Source organism: Trachurus japonicus, chromosome 13 (assembly GCF_045865225.1).
Source record: "Trachurus japonicus isolate A0001 chromosome 13, Traja_1.0".
Taxonomy (NCBI): domain Eukaryota; kingdom Metazoa; phylum Chordata; class Actinopteri; order Carangiformes; family Carangidae; genus Trachurus; species Trachurus japonicus.
In genome coordinates, this window is record NC_140919.1 from 8393993 (window position 1) to 8413709 (window position 19717).

A 19717-nucleotide genomic window follows, 5' to 3' on the forward strand; every position below is an offset into this window, starting at 1 on the left:
GCAAAACAACATGCTCACGTTGCTGCAGAGTTTGTAAAACATGCATACAAACTATTTACATGTAGTATCATGTATTGAAACTTGTGAAAGGTTATTTTATTGTGGTTCGCTCCGTGTTTTTGTGTCATTGTGTTTCTCGTGTGAAGACTGTTACTGCGAGGTGTGTGTGTGGAAGACGGGCTGCTAGCAGGCTGAGCTCAAACTTAGCGCCCTTGGAAGCAGAAGGAGGGAGGAGGAGACTAATGGTGTCAGTGGAGTGACAGAGTTTAATATAAAATCAGTAGAAACAGATGAAAAGCCGCTAATGAATATTCTGAAGAATATACTGTTGATTGATCTTAGATCTGATTGGCTTTAGTCTGAACTGAATCAGCTCAGTCGTCGTCACATTCAGAAACACCAAACACTGAGACTGATGCTTTTATTGTGAAAAGACAGGAACATCAGACTCTTACCAAAGTGAAAGTCAACATGGTTTTTATCCTGTAATAATCAATGCTTCCAACTTTAAAAGAAGAGGAAGAAGTTTACAAGAATCACTGAGAAGAGTTTAAAACATCAACTGATTTAATCCATGAATGTGAAAACGTGAGTGAGAGACAGAGACAGACATGTAGAGACTGAACTGTCTGTTCAACAGTGAGAAGGTTTCTGTGACAGGAGGAGACTCTGGTTCACTCAACACAGACTCACTGAGGAAACAGAATTGGACCAGTAGAGTCCAAATCCAGGAAACAGAGGTTGAGTGAAGGTGGTGTTGAAGGTGTAGAGGTGGATCAGTGAGTCAGAGGAGACTCTGTAGAAGGACAGAGAGCCAGCAGGACAGTCCACATACACTGCTACTCTGGTAGAGACAGAGGAGGAGGAGGAGGAGGAGGAGGAGGAGGAGGAGGAGGTGATAGGTGTCTCTCTGTTATTGTGCCAGACGTAGTAACTATCATCAAAGCAGATCAGACTCCAGGACTGATCGTTCCGTCCAAAAATACAGTCATCACTGTATCCTTTCCTGCTGATTCCTCTGTAACTCACTGATATTTCAACCCATCCTCTCCTCTCGACCTCCCAGTAGCAGCGACCAGTCAGACCAGTTGAACACAGCAGCTGACGCCACCGGTCAAATCTGTCTGGATGATCAGGATATGACTGATGCTTCTTCACACATGTCGCCTTCCTGTTGTTGTCAGACAGTTTGATCCATTTGTTCACTGTGTTTGTGTCGATTGTGAGTGGACAGGAATCTGATGGAGAGAACAAGACACAGCTGCAGTTATTGATCATGTGATCAGTTATTGACAGTTTGATGAAGACTCATGAGGTCAGTGATGTGACAGTGTGAAGATGGTTGAATGTGCTGCTTTGTTTCCATGAATCAAAGTAAAAACAGACTTACACTTCCTCAGACCTGGTGTCAACCATGGGACTCCAGCAGGCTCCACCCTGAAAGGAGGAGGGGGGTCAGAGCAGCACCTTCTCTGTCAGCATGCACACATGGACATTACATGGCTCTCACACACACACTGTTTTATCACTGTGTTCACATGGAGGCTTGTTTGTATGGATGAACACTGAGCACAGAGAAGAAGGAGCTGGAGTCTTTATCTAGTGATGATACAGAGCAGGAGGAGACCAGGAGGAAACACTTCATCATGTCTTTTCCCCATGTGATGTCACTGCAGTGTGAGACACACACTTTCACTCTCACTGATAAATTCCACTGTGTGTCGAACGGCTGCAGATCCACTCCGACACATTACGTTTAATTTATAATCACCATATGAGATTCCACCGACTACGGGTCTGCTACGGTACGGCTCCAGCATCCGGCAGCCCTCCGCAACACGTACGCAGAGCTTCTATTTTTGCTGAACGCCAGAGCACGGTGCATCAGCATAGAGCAGGTCATGCAGGACAGGAAATTGTGTGCAAAATACAAAATAAAAATACACTGTGTTTACAGCAGAGCATATTTCCTGCACTACTACACCTTGAAAATGTTGTAATGGGCAGCGACCGGCCTGAAGTCAGCAGCTCGGAGGTTTTCATTTCAAATCATTTACACCATGAACAAGGAGATAGTGATTGTAAAATCACAAAATATGCAGATGAATAGGTTAGCACCGAATTGTTTCTCTACTACTCCTCTGGATTAAATGAATTGTTTTTGCTTTTGTGGTTCACTTTATGGAGACTACAACCTGCTATATTGCGTGATTATCAGTCCCTCCAGGATTTCAGTATAAACTGTGTTGGGACGAGTCAGACTGAGACAGAGGACGTCAGTGGAGGGGGCGGAGCTTCACTGCGTCCTACACCACCTCTGGATATGGTCTGAGTGATGGGATCTGATGTCATCAATGCACCGATCACCTGAGACAGATGTTAATACCAGATGTGATCAGGTGTGAATGGGGCCATAGAAAATGTTCCAGCTCCTCGTCCTCTATCAGGCAGTGTGTGTGGCTACAGCAGCCTCTCCATACCTGAGAGAGTCCAGTCTCCAGTCTGGATCCTCCAGTCCAGCAGACAGCAGCTTCACTCCTGAGGCTCCTGGATAGTTGTAGCTCAGGTCCAGCTCTCTCAGATGGGAGGGGTTGGAGCTCAGAGCTGAGGCCAGAGAAGCACAGCCTTCCTCTGTGACCAGACATCCTGACAGACTGAACACACACAACAACACACAGGAACCATCTGTCAACACCTGCTGCTGTGTTCAAGTGGCATCAGATAAACAGCTGGATGGATCCTCACCTGAGAGTCTCCAGTCTGCAGTGTGGACTCTCCAGTCCACTAGACAGCAGCTTCACTCCTGAGTCCTGCAGGTTGTTGGTATTCAGGTCCAGGTGTCTCAGACTAGAGGACTGGGAGCTGAGGACTGAGGACAGAGCTTCACAGCTTCTCTCTGAGAGGTTACAGCTGCTCAGTCTGAAGAGATGATCATGAGGAATTAAAGAAGGAAGGAATTTATCATCTGTCCTGTTGAAAAGACAAAGTGTTTTTATATAATGATGAAAAAAATCAAACTATCTCTACACTTACAGAGCTTTGCTGGAGGCTTTTACCACTGGCAGCAGCCTCAGAAGAGCCTCCTCTGAAGCAGAGTATTTCTTCAGGTCAAACTCCTCCAGATCTTCTTCTGATGACAGTAAGATGAAGACCAGAGCCGACCATTGACCAGGAGACAGTTTATCTGTGGAGAGACGTCCTGATCTCAGGGACTGTTGGATCTCCTCCACTAGAGAACCATCATTCAGTTCATTCAGACAGTGGAACAGGTTGATGCTTTTCTCTGCAGAGGGAGTCTCTTCAATCTTCTTCTTGATGTACTGGACTGTTTTATGATTGGACCGTGAGTCACTTCCTGTCTGTGACATCAGACCTCGTAGGAGGTTCTGATTGGTCTTCAGTGAAAAACCCAGGAGGAAGCGGAGGAACAAGTCCAGGTGTCCATTTGGACTCTGTAAGGCCTCGTCCACAGCGCTCTGGTAGAAGTTTGTCTCTGCAGATTTGACTCCTGTTGTTTCAGTCTTCTTGGAGGTTGTTTGTTGTTGTGACATCAGGTTGAGTCCAGAGTTGATGAAGGTCAGATGGACATGAAGAGCAGCCAGAAACTCCTGAACACTCAGATGGACGAAGCAGAACACCTTGTCCTGGTACAGGCCACTCTCCTCTTTAAAGATCTGTGTGAACACTCCTGAGTACACTGAGGCTGCTCTGATATCGATGCCACACCCTGTCAGGTCTGATTCATAGAAGATCAGGTTTCCTTTCTGCAGCTGCTCAAAAGCCAGTTTTCCCAGAGACTCAATCATCTCCCTGCTCTCTGGACTCCAGTGTGAATCTGTCTCAGCTCCTCCATCATACTTGGCCTTCTTCAGTTTTAGATGAACCACCAGGAAGTGGATGTACATCTCAGTCAGGGTCTTGGGCAGCTCTCCTCCCCCTCTGGTCTTCAACAGCTCCTCCAGAACTGTAGCAGTGATCCAGCAGAAGACTGGGATGTGGCACATGATGTGGAGGCTTCGTGATCTCTTGATGTGGGAGATGATCTCTCTGGCCTGCTCCTCATCTGTGAACCTCTTCCTGAAGTACTCCTCCTTCTGTGGGTCAGTGAACCCTCTGACCTCTGTCACCATGTCAACACAGTAAGGAGGGATCTGATTGGCTGCTGCAGGTCGTGTGGTTATCCAGAGGCGAGCAGAGGGAAGCAGTTTCCCCCTGATGAGGTTGGTCAGCAGCACGTTGACTGAGGTGGACTCTGTCACATCAGTCAGGATCTCAGTGTTGTGGAAGTCCAGAGGAAGTCGACACTCGTCCAGACCGTCAAAGATGAAGACCACCTGGAACTGATCAAACCTGCAGATTCCTGCTTCTTTGGTTTCAGAGAAGAAGTGATGAACAAGTTCCACCAAGCTCAACTTTTTCTCTTTCAGCACATTCAGCTCTCTGAAGGTGAAGGGAAATGTGAAGTGCATGTCCTGGTTGGTTTTGTCTTCAGCCCAGTCCAGAGTGAACTTCTGTGTTAAGACTGTTTTCCCAATGCCAGCCACTCCCTTTGTCATCACTGTTCTGATTGGTCGGTCTCTTCCAGGTGGGGCTTTAAAGATGTCTTCTTGTCTGATGGTTGTTTCTGGTTTGTCTGGTTTCCTGGACGCTGTTTCAATCTGTCTGACCTCATGCTCATCATTGACCTCTCCAGCCCCTCCTTCTGTGATGTAGAGCTCTGTGTAGATCTGGTTCAGAAGAGTTGGGTTTCCTGCTTTAGAGATCCCCTCAAACACACACTGGAACTTCTTCTTCAGGACAGACTTGAGTTTACGTCGACAAACGGCAGCAACATATCCTGAATGAACACAAAAGAAATGAGATCAATAAGAAAATATATAATTTTAATTCCTCTAAATAATGACTATATGAACTATACTATATGAATGAATATATATGTTTTCCTCCATGTTTTGATGTCAGTGAACGTCTCATTTGTCCATCATGTTGAATCTTTAGAGAAATCCTCTTACTGCTCTGCAGACACTCAGCCAGCTCCTCCTGCTTCATCCTCCTCAGGAAGTTCACTGTGATCTTCACTAATGCCTCTCTGCTGCTCCTCCTCTGCTCTTCATCCTCACTGTCCATAACCTCCTCTTCCTCCCTCTGACTCCCTGAGCATTCTGGGTAATCTGGACTCAGAGCCTTGTGGATCTTCTTCAGCTCGTTCTTGACAAAAGTGACCATGTTCTCCTCCAGCAGCTGGAACAGAAACTCTATGAGTGACAGCATCAAACTAAAACCATGGAGCCAAACATCAGATCCATGTTGGACAGACTGACAATCCACTGGTGTCAAAGTGCAGCATGGAGATGATTGTGAACACAACAGATGTAACAGCAGCTGTTGGACATGTCCTCACCATAAATATGGAGTCCAGGTGTGTTTGATGCTGCTGGGCAGACTGACCACTGGGAACCTCTGAGCTCTCCTGGTCCACTCTGTGGAGGAATCAGTGTCAAGTCAACATCAGTACAGAGAGAGATAATACAAGATGGACTTTATATGTCCCCTGAGGACGTTCACAACAGACAGAGACACTTTGGTTTCAGACCTGGTCCAACAACACGTCGTACAAACTGGTTCTTTTCTACAATAACCTGAGTCTGACTGTCAGTTACAGCTTACATCTGATCAGCTGATCCACGTCCTCCTTTAAAGTCAATGAGTCGCTTGTTTGAGTCGTCGCTCTTTAAAGACAGACAGCTGGGTTCAGGAGAGTCTGGTCTCTGCTGCTGGATCCTGAAACAACAACACAATTTATGTTACATAGTTCAAGGTTTTCAAAAAAATTAACACAAAAAACATGAACCTTGATACCTAAAACAATCCTTGACTTTTTCCCTGTAGATTAAACCACGGTGATGACATTTTTTTACTGTTAGTTTTGTTCTGTGGATTGATTCTATAGAGTTGAAGTTTCTATCTGTACCTGAGTTTTGATGCAGCCAACATCACCATGTTCCTTCTACCAAGTGGAAACAAGACCATGAACATTTAATGTAAATGAAATGATAATTTTAACCCAGTGGTTACATCTTGTTTGAAGTAGATGGTGCTGACATATTTCCTGTTGCTACTGGGCTGCACTGTGAGCATCACTGAATATTAACATGTGGATGTTCAGGCAGGGACTCTTTACTGCAGCTGGACAATGTGTGTCTGAGAATCATTGAAATTTGACTCCACAGAAAGAACGTTCAACAGAAACTTAATGTAGTAGCCGATTGTCAAACAAATAAAAGTATCAAATCAAACTTCAAATTATAGAAATCAAAGGGCCACTGTTGCACCATGGGTTGTGGTGTACGCGGATGGGAAAAACATAATGTCCAAACAAATGTCCAGTTTCAACAAAAATCGTGGTTTATTTAACCAAAAAGCGAGCAAACAAAGAACAAAGAAAATTCCTCTGCCTCTCCCGCTCCGGTAAAAAAACATTTGCCCACCCAGGTGCATGCTGGTCCCTCACTCAGTACGTTTACATGACACTTGAAAAAACCGAATTATTGCCTCAATCCGACTATAACTGGACAACTGAAGTGCATGTAAACACCTTAGTCCGACTGAAATCGGAGTTGAGAACTCCGATTAAGACACCCAGATAATGCGATTGGAATTCAATTTTCTCCGTCATGTATACACCTTAGTCGGAGTAGAACTGGACAATGCATGTGCGCTGCTCCACAACAGTAGAGACGGCACCAAGTGGAGCAGAGAAGCCGCCTGAACCCGGCAAAGTAAAGAAAAAAACCCAACATCAGCGCGGATTCAATGCATTTCACACAGCGCGACCAGCAAGAGTGTTTTTTTTTAAAGAAAGAGAGAGAGAGAGAGAGAGAGGGGAAGAGAGGAAGCCCGTATCCTATTCTCAGACTGGTGCGTCTGGTCGGGAACTGCAGTTGAGAATTTATTATTAAGCTTATAAGTTGTTTATATCCAGTTTTTTACGAGGTGACAAAAGTCAACAGGACAGGGGGCGTAGGCTATTAACCTGCTGAAACGACGGGTGACGCCGCTTGAGGGGGCGGACCCCGTCAGTTATTAGGTTTTCTCAGTTGCATGTAAATTGAGACAAGGACAGAACTCCGACTTGACGCCAAAATCGAATTTTGAGCATAGCTCGATTAAGGTCTGCATGTAAACGTACTGACTGACAGCCTACCTATATAACTTCAGGTGCCGTTCTACTGTGCCCAAATAAAACAAAACACAAATAATAAACAAACACCTAAAGTAAACAAATAATAAACTAGAATACTAATATAAATCTAATCATAATGAAATGAAATCAAATAAATTGATTGAGAATAACCAAAACTAAATACTCACTAAACAGCACTAAATACTAACAATAAATAAATAGCTCCAACACTTAAAATGAATTTAGTTTTGTCTTACATCTGATCAGCTGATCCACGTCCTCCTTTAAAGTCAATGAACCAGTCCTTTGACCAGTTGCTCTTTAAAGACAGACAGCTGGGTTCAGGAGAGTCTGGTCTCTGCTGCTGGATCCTGAAACAACAACACAACTGATAAATGTGCATGTTGGAGAAAAACTGATGATGAAAAATATCTATACGCTTTTAATAAACACAACAACTGACTTTTAGGGAGAAAGGTCTTTCTGACTGTTTTAAATTCTGACCTTTCAAATAAAGCTCGCCTCTTGTTAAACTGATCACAACCAATGGATCCAGGTCCAGGTCCAGGTCCAGGTCCAGGTCCAGGTCCAGGTCCAGGTCCAGGTCCAGGTCCAGCCTGTGGCTTGTCCTGCTGCTTTGGCCTTGAACACAACACACACAGAGCTTTGAGTGTGAATAATGATGGAGCAGTGATCTGAGTCATGGACAGTTAGAGATGCTCATCTGACCTTTGACCTGTGGTCTGGCTCTTGGTTTTAGAGGGAGGGGCTCCGTCCTCTCTGTCCTCACACTGATCCATGCTGCTGAGCTCACATCCACATCAGCTCACACACACTTTGTAGCTTCACCTGCAGAGGAAACACACATCATTCATCTGCACAGCAGCTCACATGTCCATCATGTCTCCAGCTGCTCCTCCACTGATTGGCTCTTCTTCTCTGCTTCATATCAGTGTCAGTTGAATGCAGTCACACAGCAGTGAGGAAGAGGAAGCTGCCATCAGCTGCTGTACTTCTACTATCAGTCCACTAGATGGCGTCATGAAGCTGCAGCCCAGCAACATGATCCATGGACCACTGTTTCCATCCACTGACACACACAAGGACTGAGATCCACTGAGTTGATGTGACACAGTCTGTGTGGACAGCGTCCCTGTAGAAAACCACTGGATCAAACAAGCTACAGCTGATTATTACACACACAACAACTGGGCCAAGACTTATTTCACCTCACAGCTCCACTATCACAACATTCACTCATTTCACTCACACTGGAAACTCAAAGCCTCAAACTCACTCTCCAGCTGCTACTGACACTTATTGTCTCTGTCCATCCATTCATCGTCTGCTCCATCAAATGTCACAAAATACAGACTAATGATGCGTTCAAGTTCCTCTCAGTCTGAGGCCACGTCTTCAACATGGATCTATTATAAGACAGATAATATAATACATCCAGGTCTTTAAATGTCTCGTTTTGTCACAGCAACAATCAAAGAGACAAAAATATTCAGTTTACAGTCGAATCAAACAGAGAAAACAAGGAAATCTTTAGTTTTTGAGGCTGAAAACTGAACATTTCTGCTTGAAAAATATTGATTGAACAACTGTTGCAGCTCTAAAAGATTCTTCACCACAATACTGATGATTTGTGTCCAATGATCGATAACCCAGAGTGTTTGTGGGCATGAAAATACCACACAAACATGGTGGACAGGTTTCTGTCAGTCCAGACTTTGCAGTTACAGCTCTGACTCAGCTTATAATAACACTACAACAACACAACCATAAGTGGAAGGGGAGAGAAGTCAGGTAACGAAGGGTGTTAATGAGGAAAATAATAAAACGGTTCACATTACCTTCACATGAGAACAAAAACTGCGTCACAACTGCTGGTTCAAGGTGAAACTATGAAAGTTAGTCAGCTGTTGGACATGAGGACGTGGTCTTACCTGGACTAACCGGCTGCTCTACTGCTCTTTGCTCCATTTCTCTCTCTCAGTTGATAATCTAAACAAGTGTAACCCTGCTCATGAGCAGGTAGCGTGTCAGGGCTGTGGGTGTTGTGGGTTACAAAGGTTCGTTCTTCATAAAAAAGACACAGATACAACAGAACAGTGAGGCTGTTAATGCACAGCTAAACTTACATGCCCAACTCATGTCACTGCAAGCCAGAGAAGGAACTACATCTTTAGTCCCCCGTGAATCAAAGGCAGGCGGAACCAAACTATCCAGTATAGGACCAAAAGAACAATGCACCACAAAACATCTATATATTACAAACAATAATATAGATCACATACTAAATTAGATTCATAACCTTAACAATATTGCACACAAAATACATACGCAGTATATCATGTTCTATAAAATGATATACTACAATAAATTGCACATGGCAGCAACATTTAAACCCAAAAATATTCAGTTTACAGTCAAATCAAACAGAGAAAACAAGGAAATCTTGAGGCTGAAAATTTCTGCTTGAAAAATGTTGATTGAACAACTGTTGCAGCTCTAACAGATTCTTCACAACAATATTGATGATATTTGTGTCCAATAATCATCTTTAATCATGTGAGGTTGTTATCTTACCTGGACTATTCCATTATACCCCCCACACCCTTGTGGTATATTGATGTGTTGATGAAAAGAAGGGATCACCGCCCACACGTCTTCACTTGCATTCAAAAAGGAGTTTATTAACAAGAAGAAGAACAGTGTACAAAAAACGCTGAATCCTGGAGCATCTCTGGTGCCAATGTGAGATCTCTCTCCCTATGGCGCAAAACCATAGCTTTATATGCTTTCTAACTCCAAAAGTCCACCTTCTCCCAACATAAAGATATGGCTTTCCATATTAGGCAATAACATACACAGTTCATATTCTATGTTCATGAAAATGAGGCAGGATCTATGTAATTTTACGACTTTACATTCATCTTCCAGATGAAGCTAATCAACTTAGTTAAGACTCTCACAGGAAACATGTGATTAACAGAACACACATCCAGGATACTCTTTTCTGTTTCATCTATCACTGTTACTAAACATCTTATGGAACATCTTTATATATCTGTAAATGTATGTGCGTCTATCTCTCTTACAACATCTGCCTTCGATTCGTTTACTTCTAAGCAAAACATGTCCATGAAGTAAAGCACCAACTCACACTTTCCTTCAGTTCCAAAACAGGGCACACATACAAAGAAGAACATAGTACATGGTGATTATATAAGATATTAGAGCAAAAAGTTCAGGTGGATAATACACTACACCCTCCACCACACACACACACCCAAGGAATCCTGCTGAGACCTGTTTAAAGCATGAAGTTGCAAAGCAGTTGTAAATCCAGCATTTGTCATTGATACTGTAATACATTTTTTATCCTGAAGATGTATATATATGTTTTTTGGCCATTTTTGCCTTTATGGATAGTATAGTTGAGAGAGACAGGAAACGGCGCGGGATTCGAACCGGGGCCGACTGCAGCGAGGACTGTGCCTCTATACATGGGGCGCCTGCTCTAACCACTAAGCCACGCAACGCCCCATCCTGAAGTTGTATGAACGTAGATCTGCCACCACCTTTGTTAACCCGGTCTGGTCCGGTAATAGGGCTCGAAAGGTCATGTGATTCCGTGACGCATTGTGGGTCGTAATCGCCATTCTTACGGGCAACAGTTTACGTTGCCATGGGAACTCACGGTAGAGACCGCAGGACAGAGCGAGAGAGAAAGGACACTAATTGCTGCGTATTTAACAACATAACAAGTTTTTATTATAAATAACCGGTGTGAAAATGTTGTGAGCACACCAACATTTGTCGTGTGATGGAGGAGAAAGTAAGGTTTGGTCGTTTTGACGGCAGCTATCCAAGCCATTCAACGCCTCTTGGTCAGCTCTGGTCAGCTCTGAGACCCGAGGTCCTTGGCTGGTTTCCAAGCAGGAAATGGAAAAAATCTCAGCCCATCGAGCTTTTTGCCGATGTGATCATGCCAACGATTGTGGCAGCTAATCACACAATAAGTCTGCACCATCTCACCGGAACAAAAAAGAAAAACACTACTGAAAACTCTCTACCGAGGATACTCTACCATAGACACTCCACTACAACCGCTTTCGAAATGCCCGCAAAGCCCACAATGCATTGCCGTTTCCCCACCCCGTGACATCATCCTTTCGAGCCCCATAGAGGCAAGAGAGCACCCACCGCAGACAGGTAAGTATGGAAATAGACAAAACTTTATTTTTAATGAATGCAAGGGCAGCTCCAGCAGGCCAGGCAGGTACTCCACCATGGGCAACACCAACACTGCAAACAAGCAGTTCACACACTACAAAAAGAGACACTGCAGTGCACACAGGAACCACTGCACAGCAACTGAACTGGAACACTGCACACAAGGGGAGCTAGAAATCACACTGGCTCCATAGGGACCACTACAAACATATGCGGGTCAAACCCCACTTCTGTCACTAGGGGGAGGTAGAGCGCTGCACGGACAGTAATCTGCCCTAAAAGGAGACGGCTGGCACAGTTACGTCAGTACATTAAAAGCCTTTTATTAAAACGAAATAATGTTGACACAGACATGAATTAACATGACAACATACAGGTAGTTGATATGCAGATAATTAAGACCAATGACTTCTTCTTCCTACCCCGGCCTGATGACGAGACCATGCGAAGCTGAGGCGGCCGCTGGAGCACGCTGGACTGGAGCACAGATGAGGCACGGCTACTCCCCGGTCAAAGGTGTCAAAACATCATGTCAAAGGTGAAGTACAGTGGACGGAGCATCATGGTTTGGGGCTTTGCTAGGGCCTGGACAGTTTGGCATCATCCATCCATCATCAACAAAAAAGAAAATCCAAATTTGGGTGTGGCCCAGTCAGAGCCCAGACCTGAATCCAATAGGGATGCTATGGAACGACCTCCAGCTGCTCCCATCTCAGCAAAACAACATGCTCACGTTGCTGCAGAGTTGGTAAAACATGCATACAAACTATTTACATGTGGTATCATGTGTTGAAACTTGTGAAAGGTTATTTTATTGTGGTTCGTTCCATGTTTTTGTGTCATTGTGTTTCTCATGTGAAGACTGTTACTGCGAGGTGTGTGTGTGGAAGACGGGCTGCTAGCAGACTGAGCTCAAACTTAGCGCCCATGGAAGCAGAAGGAGGGAGGAGGAGACTAATGGTGTCAGTGGAGTGACAGAGTTTAATATAAAATCAGTAGAAACAGGTGAAACATCTCTAATGAATATTCTGAAGAATATACCATTGATTGATCTTAGATCTGATCGGCTTTAGTCTGAACTGAATCAGCTCAGTCGTCCTCACATACAGAAACACCAAACACTGAGACTGATGCTTTTATTGTGAAAAGACAGCAGACAGGGACATCAGACTCTTACCAAAGTAAAAGTCACCATGGTTTTATCCTGCAATAATCAACGCTTCCATCTTTAAAAGAAGAGGAAGAAGTTTACAAGAATCGCTGAGAAGAAATCAACTGATTTAATCCATGAATGTGAAAACATGTAGAGACTGAACTGTCTGTTCAACAGTGAGAAGGTTTCTGTGACAGGAGGAGACTCTGATTCACTCAACACAGACTCACTGAGGAACCAGGAAACCAGAATCCAAACCCAGGATACAGAGGTTGAGTGAAGGTGGTGTTGAAGGTGTAGAGGTGGATCAGTGAGTCAGAGGAGACTCTGTAGAAGGACAGAGAGCCAGCAGGACAGTCCACATACACTGCTACTCTGTCAGAGACAGAGGAGGAGGAGGAGGAGGAGGAGGAGGAGGAGGAGGTGATAGGTGTCCGTCTGTTATTGTGCCAGACGTAGTAACTATCATCAAAGCAGTACAGACTCCAGGACTGATCGTTCTTTCCAAACCTACAGTCTCCACTGTTTCCTTTCCTTCCGATTCCTCTGTAACTCACTGATATATCAATCCCTCCTCTCCACTCGACCTCCCAGTAGCAGCGACCAGTCAGACCAGTTGAACACAGCAGCTGACGACACTGGTCAAATCTGTCTGGATGATCAGGATATGACTGATCCTCCTCCACATATGTCGCCTTCCTGTTGTTGTCAGACAGTTTGATCTCTCGGTTCACTGTGTTTGTGTCGATTGTGAGTCGACAGGAATCTGATGGAGAGAACAAGACACAGCTGCAGTTATTGATCATGTGATCAGTTATTGACAGTTTGATGAAGACTCATGAGGTCAGTGATGTGACAGTGTGAAGATGGTTGAATGTGCTGCTTTGTTTCCATGAATCAAAGTAAAAACACACTTACACTTCCTCAGACCTGGTGTCAACCATGGGACTCCAGCAGGCTGCACCCTGAAAGGAGGAGGGGGGTCAGAGCAGCACCTTCTCTGTCAGCATGCACACATGGACATTACATGGCTCTCACACACACACTGTTTTATCACTGTGTTCACATGGAGGCTGGTATGTATGGATGAACACTGAGCACAGAGAAGAAGGAGCTGGAGTCTTTATCTAGTGATGATACAGAGCAGGAGGAGACCAGGAGGAAACACTTCATCATGTCTTTTCTCCACGTGATGTCACTGCAGTGTGAGACACACACTTTCACTCTCTGACTCTCACTGATAAATTCCACTGAGTGTGGAACGGCTGCAGATCTGCTCCGACACGTTACGTTTAAATTATAATCACCGTGTGAGATTCCACCGACTACGGGTCTGCTACGGAACGGCTCCAGCATCCGGCAGCCCTCCGCAACACATACACAGAGCTTCTATTTTTGCCGGACGCCAGAGCACGGTGCATCAGCACAGAGCAGGTCATCCAGGACAGGAAATTGTGTGCAAAATACAAAATAAAACACCCGGTAAATTTTCAAAATAAAATACACCATTTTTCCAGCGGAGCATATTTCCTGCACTACACCTTGAAAACGTTGTAATGGGCAGTGAAGTCAGCAGCTTGGAGGTTTTCAGACATAATTTCAATTCATTTACACCGTGAACAAGGAAATAGTGACTGTAAAATCACAAAATATGCAGATGAACAGGTTAGCACCGAGTTGTTTCTCTACTACTCCTCTGGATTAAATTAATTGTTTTAGGTTTTGTGGTTCACTTTATGGAGACTATTTTTGGCAAATTTTGGCAATTCTGTCACTGTGCAACAAACAGGGGAATAGGAAGACAGGTTAGTTGATACCATAATGTTCATTATAAGTCTGAAAAGCTGGAAAAGCATAATAGGTCCCCTTCAAGACGTTTTACAGTTTTTGAGTGATGGACTTCATAATTTTTTTTAAATGTACAAAATTTTCTTCAATGTTAAGGTTACAGTTTGATGAAAGTTGTGAAGCTGTAGCACATATGGTTGATTTACAGGTATGATGCATTTTCATAAATTTCAAAATGTAGACGCTTGCTGTAGCACCACCAACAGGACTATTGTCTTGAGTTTACAGCAGGTAATCTGGCATGGGACTGGACCTTTGTGCAGAGTTTGGTGAGTTTTTACCCATGGGAAGTATGATTTCCTCAGAAGAAGAATACAATAGTGTCTTGGCTTCTTTCTTTAAATTTAGAGGTGTGCTGTGTACTCTCTTCTGATTGAAAGCTCCAGGACATCTGGATGTCACACTGTGATTTACTGTCTCCTCAACACGACAACACATCACAAGATCAGGATCTCAGAGAGACTGAGCTGATTGTTGATCATCAATATCTGACCAGACAGAGACCTGATGGTGCTGCCTGGTTTCTGTCTCTTATTTCCTCCTTGGTTGAAGGACAGGTGTCTACAGTCTCTGGGACTGTTCAGGTCAAACACTCTGTTGGTTCAGGAGCAGTTCAACCAGCTGCAGCTGAAATGTTTCCTGATACACTCTGAAATAAAGTCTGATCCAAACATCTGGAGAGACTCAGAGCACAGCTGCCAACAGCTGCTTTCATCACTGACATCTCTTCTCCTGAATATGACACAGTGAGTCATGATGAGACACTGAAGTCATCATGAGGAGAAACTCCTGATCCCAGTAGTTCATCACTGTGACTGATGAAAGCTGCACAGCTCATGTTTGAAACACTCTGAGATTTTGGCTTCAGTATAAACTGTGTTGGGACGAGTCAGACTGTGACAGAGGACGTCAGTGGAGTGGGCGGAGCTTCACTGTGGCCTACACCACCTCTGGATATGGTCTGAGTGATGGTATCTGATGTCATAAATGCATCGATCACCTGAGACAGATGTTAATGCCAGGTGTGAATGGGGCCATATAAAATGTTCCAGCTCCTCCTCCTCTATCAGACAGTGTGTGTGTCTGCAGCAGCCTCTCCATACCTGAGAGTCTCCAGTCTCCAGTCTGGATCCTCCAGTCCAGCAGACAGCAGCTTCACTCCTGAGGCTCCTGGATGATTGTAGCTCAGGTCCAGCTCTCTCAGATGGGAGGGGTTGGAGCTCAGAGCTGAGGCCAGAGAAGCACAGCCTTCCTCTGTGATCAGACATCCTGACAGACTGAACACACACAACAACACACAGGAACCCTCTGTCAACACCTGCTGCTGTGTTCAAGTGGCATCCGGTAAACAGCTGGATGGATCCTCACCTGAGAGTCTCCAGTCTACAGTGTGGACTCTCCAGTCCACCAGACAGCAGCTTCACTCCTGAGTAATGCAGGTTGTTGTTACTCAGGTCCAGGTGTCTCAGACTAGAGGACTGGGAGCTGAGGACTGAGGACAGAGCTTCACAGCTTCTCTCTGAGAGGTTACAGCCGCTCAGTCTGAAGAGATGATCATGAGGAATTAAAGAAGAAAGGAATTTATTTTCTGATCACGAGGAAAGAAAGGAATTTAATATCTGACCTGTTGCAAGAACAAAAGGGTTTTTATGTAATGATGAATAAATCCAACTATCTCTACACTTACAGAGCTTTGTTAGAGGCTTTGACCACTGGCAGCAGCCTCAGAAGAGCCTCCTCTGAAGCAAAGTATTTCTTCAGGTCAAACTCGTCCAGATCTTCTTCTGATGACAGTAAGATGATGACCAGAGCCGACCATTGAGCAGGAGACAGTTTATCTGTGGAGAGACGTCCTGATCTCAGGGACCGTTGGATCTCCTCCACTAGAGAACGATCATTCAGTTCATTCAGACAGTGGAACAGGTTGATGCTTTTCTCTGCAGAAGGAGTCTCTTCAATCTTCTCCTTGATGTACTGGACTGTTTTCTGATTGGTCTCTGAGTCACTTCCTGTCTGTGTCATCAGATCTCGTAGGAGATTCTGATTGGTCTCCAGTGAAAGACCCAGGAGGAAGCGGAGGAACAAGTCCAGGTGTCCATTTGGACTCTGTAAGGCCTCGTCCACAGCGCTCTGGTAGAGGTTTGTCTCTGCAGATTTGACTCCTGTTGTTTCAGTCTTCTTGGAGGTTGTTTGTTGATGTGACATCAGGTTGAGTCCAGAGTTGATGAAGGTCAGATGGACATGAAGAGCAGCCAGAAACTCTTGAACACTCAGATGGACGAAGCAGAACACCTTGTCCTGGTACAGGCCTCTCTCCTCTTTAAAGATCTGTGTGAACACTCCTGAGTACACTGAGGCTGCTCTGATATCGATGCCACACTCTGTCAGGTCTGATTCATAGAAGATCAGGTTTCCTTTCTGCAGCTGCTCAAAAGCCAGTTTTCCCAGAGACTCAATCATCTTCCTGCTCTCTGGACTCCAGTCTGGATCTGTCTCAGCTCCTCCATCATACTTGACCTTCTTCAGTTTTAGATGAACCACCAGGAAGTGGATGTACATCTCAGTCAGGGTCTTGGGCAGCTCTCCTCCCTCTCTGGTCTTCAACAGCTTCTCCAGAACTGTGGCAGTGATCCAGCAGAAGACTGGGATGTGGCACATGATGTGGAGGCTTCGTGATCTCTTGATGTGGACGATAATCTTTCTGGCCTGTTCCTCATCTCTGAACCTCTTCCTGAAGTACTCCTCCTTCTGTGAGTCAGTGAACCCTCTGACCTCTGTCACCATGTCAACACACTGAGGAGGCATCTGATTGGCTGCTGCAGGTCGTGTGGTTATCCAGAGGCGAGCAGAGGGAAGCAGGTTCCCCCTGATGAGGTTGGTCAGCAGCACGTTGACTGAGGTGGACTCTGTCACATCAGTCAGGATCTCAGTGTTGTGGAAGTCCAGAGGAAGTCGACACTCGTCCAGACCGTCAAAGATGAAGACGACCTGGAACTGATCAAACCTGCAGATTCCTGCTTCTTTGGTTTCAGAGAAGAAGTGATGAACAAGTTCCACCAAGCTGAACTTTTTCTCTTTCAGCACATTCAGCTCTCTGAAGGTGAAGGGAAATGTGAAGTGTATGTCCTGGTTGTTTTTGTCTTCAGCCCAGTCCAGAGTGAACTTCTGTGTTAAGACTGTTTTCCCAATGCCAGCCACTCCCTTTGTCATCACTGTTCTGATTGGTCCGTCTCTTCCAGGTGGGGCTTTAAAGATGTCTTCTTGTCTGATGGTTGTTTCTGGTCTGTGTGGTTTCCTGGATGCTGTTTCAATCTGTCTGACCTCATGTTCATCATTGACCCCTCCAGCCCCTCCCTCTGTGATGTAGAGCTCTGTGTAGATCTGGTTCAGAAGGGTTGGGTTTCCTGCTTTAGAGATCCCCTCAAACACACACTGGAACTTTTTCTTCAGGGCAGATTTGAGTTTACGTCCACAAACTGGAGCAAAATATTCTGAATGAAAACACAAGAAATTAGATCAATAAGAAAATATAACATTTTATTTCCTTTAAATAACCACTATATTAACATATTTCCCTCCATGTGTTGATGTCAGTGAATGTCTCATTTGTCAGTCATGTTGAATCTTTAATGAAATCCTCTTACTGCACTGCAGATGCTCAGCCAGCTCCTCCTGCTTCATCCTCCTCAGGAAGTTCACTGTGATCTTCACTAATGCCTCTCTGCTGCTCCTCCTCTGCTCTTCATCCTCACCATCCAACACCTCCTCATCCTCCCTCTGACTCCCTGAGCATTCTGGGTAATCTGGACTCAGAACCTTGTGGATCTTTTTCAGCTCGTTCTTGACAAAAGTGACCATGTTCTCCTCCAGCAGCTGGAACAGAAACTCTATGAGTGACAGCATCAAACTAAAACCATGGAGCCAAACATCAGATCCATGTTGGACAGACTGACAATCCACTGGTGTCAAAGTGCAGCATGGAGATGATGGTGAACACAACAGATCTAACAGCAGCTGTTGGACATGTCCTCACCATAAATATGGAGTCCAGGTGTGTTTGATGCTGCTGGGCAGACTGACCACTGGGAACCTCTGAGCTCTCCTGGTCCACTCTGTGGAGGAATCAGTGTCAAGTCAACATCAGGACAGAGAGATAATACAAGACGGACTTTATATGTCCCCTGAAGACATTCACGACAGACAGAGACACTTTGGTTTCAGACCTGGTCCAACAACATGTTGTACAAAATGGTTCTTTTCTACAATAACGTGAGTCTGACTGTCAGTTACAGCTTACATCTGATCAGCTGATCCATGTCCTCCTTTAAAGTCAATGAACAAGTCCCTTGAGTCGTTGCTCTTTAAAGACAGACAGCTGGATTCAGGATGGTCTGGTCTCTGCTGCTGGATCCTGAAACAACAACACAATTTATGTTACATAGTTCGAGGTTTTCAAAAAAATTTACACAAAAAACATGAACCTTGATACCTAAAACAATCATTGACTTTTTTCCTGTAGATTAAACCACGGTGATGACATTTTTTTACCGTTAGTTTTGTTCTGTGGATTGATTCTATAGAGTTGAAGTTTCTATCTGTACCTGAGTTTTGATGCAGCCAACATCACCATGTTCCTTCTACCAAGTGGAAACAAGACCATGAACATTTAATGTAAATGAAATTATGATTTTAACCCAGTGGTTACTTCTTGTTTGAAGCAGATGGTGCTGACATATTTCCTGTTGCTACTGGGCTGCACTCTGAGCATCACTGAATATTAACATGTGGATGTTCAGGCAGGGACTCTTTACTGCAGCTGGACAATGTGTGTCTGAGTTATAATTTAGATTTTATGGAGAATCATTGAAATTTGACTCCACAGAAAGAACATTCAACAGAAACTTAATGTTGTAGCCGATTGTCAAACAAATAAAAGTTTCAAATCAAACTTCAAATTATAGAAATCAAAGGGCCACTGTTGCACCATGGGTTGTGGTGTACGCGGATGGGAAAAACATAATGCCCAAACAAATGTCCAGTTTCAACAAAAATTGTGGTTTATTTAACCAAAAAGCGAGCAAACAAAGAACAAAGAAAATTCCTGTGCCTCTCCCGCTCCGGTAAAAAAACATTTGCCCACCCAGGTGCATGCTGGTCCCTTACAGACAGCCTACCTATATAACTTCAGGTGCCCTTCTACCGTGCCCAAATGAAACAAAACACAAATAATAAACAAGAAACACCTGAAGTAAACAAATAATAAACTAGAATACTAATAGAAATCTAAT

At 44.4% G+C, this 19717-nt stretch overlaps 1 protein-coding gene across 1 annotated transcript; it reads right to left on the reverse strand.

Annotated features, from left to right (window-relative positions):
• Window positions 1-248: 248 nt before the first annotated feature.
• Window positions 249-18545, reverse strand: LOC146975376 (protein NLRC3-like). Its single transcript, XM_085796619.1, has 7 exons — window positions 18463-18545; window positions 18074-18302; window positions 16117-17920; window positions 15798-15971; window positions 15533-15706; window positions 1391-1437; window positions 249-1238 (listed from the first exon to the last, which is right to left on the reverse strand). The coding sequence occupies exons 1-7, from the start codon at window positions 18463-18465 to the stop codon at window positions 679-681; spliced, it is 2991 nt and encodes a 996-aa protein (XP_085652745.1). The 5' UTR covers window positions 18466-18545; the 3' UTR covers window positions 249-678.
• Window positions 18546-19717: the final 1172 nt, after the last annotated feature.